This window comes from Felis catus, chromosome A1 (genome assembly GCF_018350175.1).
Source record: "Felis catus isolate Fca126 chromosome A1, F.catus_Fca126_mat1.0, whole genome shotgun sequence".
Lineage (NCBI taxonomy): Eukaryota > Metazoa > Chordata > Mammalia > Carnivora > Felidae > Felis > Felis catus.
Genome location: NC_058368.1, coordinates 73386421 through 73392420, shown reverse-complemented (window position 1 = coordinate 73392420; position 6000 = coordinate 73386421). Strand labels below are relative to the sequence as shown.

At 39.5% G+C, this 6000-nt stretch overlaps 1 protein-coding gene across 8 annotated transcripts in view; it reads right to left on the bottom strand.

The window, feature by feature from the left end:
* Positions 1–336: 336 nt before the first annotated feature.
* TPP2 (tripeptidyl peptidase 2) overlaps positions 337–6000 on the bottom strand; it is a 68086-nt gene continuing 62422 nt past the window's right edge. For 3 of the 8 annotated variants that reach the window (XM_023252982.2, XM_023252986.2, XM_023253017.2), the window contains 4 exons: positions 5254–5461; positions 5089–5160; positions 3409–3528; positions 337–1317 (listed from right to left, as the gene is read on the bottom strand). In XM_023252982.2, coding sequence (XP_023108750.1) covers positions 1228–1317; positions 3409–3528; positions 5089–5160; positions 5254–5461 — 490 coding nt within the window. In that variant the 3' untranslated portion in view covers positions 337–1227. Of the gene's footprint in view, positions 1318–3408; positions 3529–5088; positions 5161–5253; positions 5462–6000 lie in introns of those variants that run through there. The other 5 variants (XM_023252997.2, XM_023253002.2, XM_023252993.2 and 2 more) reach the window with 4 other exon arrangements.

Sequence of the window (6000 nt, the reverse complement as noted above, 5' to 3'; positions counted from 1 at the left end):
GGAGGCCTTTTGCAGTAGTAAATTCTAAAGGAACAAGATTTAAACCATAACCACAAACACAAACACGTTTGCTTGAGTAGAGGCTTTTCAATATCGTCTACGTGTGTCTTTTTATTTTATGGAGAGAGGATGGATGAGAGAAGCAAGTATGGTAGCCAGAAAGATAAAAAGCCAAAAATCATACATAAAAATTAGTCACATAATAAGAACTGGCAGTATATTCAAATAATTGCAAGCCTATAGGAAATATAAATTACCTCACGCTGAATTTTTCTGTCTATTGATCTAATATATTGTTTTAGCCCCACATTTTATTTATGAAAAATTAAGACCAACTTTAAGAAGCTTCAATATTCACTTTTATTATTTATAAAAAAAATCAAGGTATCAGAATGCATATGGTATATATACTGTGATCTTGGTTTTGCACATGTATTCACGTGTTTACATTATTTCAACTTTAACAAACATACCATATGTGTATCTTTACAATACCTGATAAAGATTTAGCAGTCTGGCACTTATACATGTATTATTAGTTCATTCTGATGCTCTCTGCATGTCAAAAGGATGTTAAAAATGACTGACCCGAAATAACTCCAAGATGAAGACTGATTTAGTGAGAAGCAGTTATGCTCCAGCAATTGCCACACACTCATTTGTGCCGGTTTTTTCCCCCTTAATCAAATGTAAACCTTTACCAAAAGAAAAAAAAAAAAGAAAAAGAAAAAGAAGAAAAAAAGAAAAAAAAATCTGGAAATGAAGTTCTGCTATTTTTTTAGTCCAATAAATAATTTTAGCTACGCTTAATGTAGCTTTTTAAGGCCTTCATACAATTGAAAAAAATTAAAGTTGAGCATGTTAAAACCCTGTTCGTTTATAAAATAAAAAATAGAATTTTACAGGTTTGCAGTTAAAAGTCACTGTTCAAAACCTATCATGCAAGTGATATCTGCAACCCAACCGAAAGTCCTTGGTGCTGGCAGTCAGGGCACAGCCCGGTGCCAGCCATGTGAGGCATTAAAAAAACACCATGATGTCAGAGGTCTAGATTTACATGTATTAAGCCACACGCCAGCAAATTCTCTGATAAATACACATCATTTTAATAATCAGTATTTGATAGCGGATGAAAACATGCATTAGACTAAAAATGCCACAAATTTGTTTTTATATCCATTCACTATAAAACTTTCTTTTTTAAAATTTGAAGTCTTGGTTCCTATTTTAGAATACACAATAATCAGGAGGATACATGATGGGAAGCCAGTTTTCAGTAAAAGATGCACAATGGGTCCATCCAAGTAACTTCATCAGCTAGAACAGAACACAAAAATTTATTATTAAAGAACAGATTTTTCAAGCTCAATATACAGGGTAAATTCTGCATTAAATATTTAATGATAATAAAGTAGCACATAGAACTTTCCTTCCATCCCAACCCAACCACCCACCACCCTTCCTACCAATTGTTCTTCCTTACCATCAACTAACCTACTCATTTTACTACCAACCAACCTAAACGGGTGATTATGACCATCCCGCCCAACCTTCCTTCTTTCCTGTCTTTCTACTAGCCTGTCTTTCTTTCTTCAATCCTGACATACTTGTTCCCTTCCTTCCTACCAACCTAGCTGCCTTTCATTCTCTGTCTGACTGGAAGTCAAACACTGTTCTAGACCTCGGGAAAACAGCACTGAACAAACTCACTTCTCACTTTCAGGAAAGTTCTGTTCTGTTCAGGAAAACCAAAGAGTGCCAAAGCAAATCCATGAGCAGATGAATAAGCGAGTCCATAATTAAGAGGTACATGTCAGGTATACAATGGTGACATAACAGAGGGGCTGGGAAGTGAGATGGTCACGAGTGGGATCTCCGGGGAGATGACATTTAAGAGGAAACCTGACGAAGAGACCTACTCTGCCAGTCGGGGAAAGAGCTCTCCACACAGCTGGACGAGCTGGGTCCCACGGTGGGAAGGGCCGAGGCTGCTTCGGCCAGGCAGAGGCGGCTCTCGAGATGGGACCAGAGCCATTCCAGGGAAGTGTGATGAGATGTGGCTGGGGAGGAAGGCAGGAGCCACATCACATGGGCCTTATGGGCCACGGGGAGGAGCCTGGATTTTATCCTACATGCGCCGGGACTTCACCAGGAGGTGTCAAAAGCCATCTTTCCCAGCAGCAGTGTGGAGGGCGGGCAGTACAGGAACAGAGTGGAGGGGACACAAGTTATGAAACACCCCCTGGTGTCAATGTCTGGGTGAGTCACGGGCTTTACGGATGTGAGAGCTCACAAATTATAGTTGATGTGATAAGAATCACACTACACACCTCATGGTGAGTTGCAGAAAGACTTCTCTTAACCTATTCAAACATCTGAAGAACTGAGTTAAAATGTCTTACAATTGGGACTGGTGAAGGTATGCCAGAAAAAGGTCTAAGAGTAAAGATAACCTATAGTTTCCTCTAATTATAAAAAATTTCCCTAGGAACCTACTGATTAGTTTTACATTCAAAGAATACCTCGGGTACGGAGACCAGAGCCTTGGCCACATTTGGCATGACCAAGCTGCCCAACCCCATATATCCTTCAGGAACAAACCAGGCCCAGAGACAGGATGAGGCTACAGTGATTTCTCTGGAATTCAGTAAACTTTATACTTGACAATTAGCTTGTACAGAAAGAACAGCATTTCTTACCTCCTGTTTCTAATATCAACCACATAATTTCTCTGCATATAATACAGAATGTGGTAAAATCACAAAATGGCCTATCACTTGCAATGAAGAATATTCAAATATAAACTCTAAAAATTCAACCATTTTAGAACTGAGCCAGCATGTACTGAAAAGCAATTCTGTTTGTTTTCTTCATAAAGAAAACTGTCTTCTGACTATACATCTAAAATTCATAATGCACTTTGCCTACGTTGTAAACATCTGAGGCTAAGTACAGCCCTTCTGTCCTTTCTGGACAGGAGTTTTAAAAATTTAATAATAATGGGGCCCCTGGGTGGCTCAGTCAGGTAAGCATTCAACTTCAGCTCAGGTCATGATCTCGAGGTCTGGGAGTTCGAGCCCCTCATCAGGCTCTGTGCTGACAACTCAGAGCCTGGAGCCTGCTTCAGATTCTATGTCTCCCTCTCTCTCTGCCCGTCCCCTGCTCACGTTCTGTCTCTCAAAAATGAATAAACATTAAAAAAAAATTAAAATTTAATGAGAAAAGTTTAAAAAACTTAAATAGCTTATTGGCGGTCTCTCATGCTTTCATTTTATAGTTCGCGTTACATTAATTGGAGTAGCAATCTGTCATGATAAAGTCAGTATCGCTAAATCACTACCATAAGGCTCTATCTTGTCACTATGCAATATGGAGGGGACACAACAGTGACGATTTTATATCACTTACTTGAATACAATTTTTCCAGTTTTCTTTTGTTGGTTTTTCTTCCACAAGTTTAGTTGCAAATTTAAGGCCTCTCCCATACATTTTATTTACTAATGCATGCTTGTATGCAAATGTTAAAACCTATAAGGTAAAACAAGATAAAGCTTATCTATGAAATATTTACACTGTATGGCTTATAGCTTCAATAAGGAAAAGATGAAGGCCTTAACAGAAGTGTAGCTTTTAAAATGAACATTTTCCATCAAGCAAATTTCAAAAATGTTTTGAAAGAATAAAAGTTAAATATGCCACAAAACAGGTAACTTGTGTTGGGGAAAAAAATGAAGCTCTGATGAATCACTAGTTCTTGGCATCCATACCAAAACACCTCTTTATGCAAAGGGGAGCTGACAGAAGTGATCACAAAAACGCGAGTAAGGAGGGAAGTACAGAACTATGAAATCTCGTTATAAATTACCAAAACTGCAAAAGGGGATAAAAGTAAAAAAAAAAAAAAAAAAAAAAGTGTTCTATTATACAAACACGTTCTTACGCTGTCAATTCCTTGTGTATACGTTGGTGCCTTTAATTACTGCATCTGTCAAATATACCTGTAACCATTTATTTACGTTTTTGGTGTCCACCTTCAGAATATGGAGAATGACCTCAAAGAAAGCAATCCTATCACATTTATTTGTGTTCTAGAGCCAAGCAAGGTGTTCAACCTTTACAAAGGTGCTAAACAGACAGGTAATACAGTGCCTGGCCCCTGATACAGCAGTACTGCGGCAGATACGGAGATACTGGATTATTCGTAATGGTTTTTATTACGAGGCTCGTCAAGTTTTTATCCACCAGGCTCTTATATTTTTCCAGCAGCAAGCACAGCACTGGGTGGGGAGCAGATGTGCAACAGGTGTGTGTTCGGAATAAGAGCAAGTATCACGGAGGCCCTTCCGTGTACTGAGTACTCATTCAGCAGGTTTCAGAAACTGGCCGAGGGTCACACAGATAAAAATGGAAGAAGTGGGATTTGCACTCCAGGGCCTGATTTCAGATCCAAATTCTCAAGCTCTGCTGTGGCACTGGCTCCTGCAGTTTCCTGCCTAGGACTCCGTTTCCGCGGCAGGAGCACGACTGTGCTGTGGTGAAAACTTTTCTCCTATCTCAGAGGTCTGTACTACACATGATCACAGTGCATCTAGAAAACAAACATCTGTCTAGTAAAACACAAACAAGGGCTTGTGCTGGGTCAGGAGATTTCCACTGATTTCATTTAGTTTATTTTTATCTCCAGAAGAAAGGAAGACTGACAGCAACTTGGGAGTTATATAATCCCTACCGTGAGAACTCTACTAGAGGGCTAAAAGAGATTTAAAATGTTTTTATAACCCACATCCAAAAAGTTCATCAATGTGACTTTTTCTGAACTGGATTTTAAAGCTGATGAGCTATAAATCCAGGTGATAATTATTTAAAAGTCAAAGAGGTTTTGAGAAAAATGACATGTAAAGTAACCAGCAACCCCCCTCCACCCTCGACAAATCAGCACATAGACAGATGCGGGAAGGCACAAACACGACCTCGAGGTGCTCTTAATTATAGCTTCGTTAAGTAACTGCCTCCACCAAAAGGCTGCTATGCAGACAGAGAAGAGAATGGTAGAATGGTTTAAAACAGGCAAGACAAATGAGGTCTCACTAAACACAGAGTCTTCTTCAGAGCCCAGCTTAGCCACATTCCATGTATTGTCTTCCTCTTCTGGCCAGGCAGCTGAGGAACAGCAAAGAGGAGGCAATGGGGCCCAAGAAAGGTTTGTGAAGCAACCCCCAAGAACTGCGCCCAAACAAGAGGCAGACAGGTTACCTTATTGTCAAAAAGATCAGTCCATTTTGTAGTTTCCCAAAATGTTTCCGTCAGAGAATCCAGAGTGCTCTCTCCTTCCTCCTCTCTTCCTTCCGTATCACCTGAAACGGCCCCATCTTGATCTTGTGCGTGAAGCAGGTGGTCAGCTAGGGCACATCCTTTTCTACAAAGGGCATCCACGAGGGTAGATTTTTGTTTGTCCATATCACTGTGTTCCAAACCAAAAAATAACTCACAGATCAGTAAATCATTTTTTAAAAGTACAGACTTATCTGAAACTGAATTCATGCGTTCTCTGCCTCAGATTTACAACGCAGAGATATTGTACAGCCGTGTATTTACATCTGCATTATCCATCAAATAAAAGTCCTTATTTCTAACAAACATCAAATGAGCCACTGCATTACACATACAGATTGAGTCACGACAGCTGTATCTGGCTGAAACAGAGGCCATAAACCAACAGAAATGAAGGACAGTTCAGTTCTAAGTTCTGTCAGCTAAGGAACTCTTCTATAGATTTCTTATAAATAGCAATCATTACAGATTTCTGTACACACACAAGTTCTTTCAGAAGTAGACTTTCATTTATAAACAGAGCAAACACTATATGACGCTTACCCTGGACGTGCACTTTTATATACAGAACTCATCTGCAGTCAGAATAATTCTATGAGTAAGATACTAGTTAGTAATCATCCCCATTTCGCCAAGGAGGAAGCTGAGGCACAGAGATCTGTTCAAGGT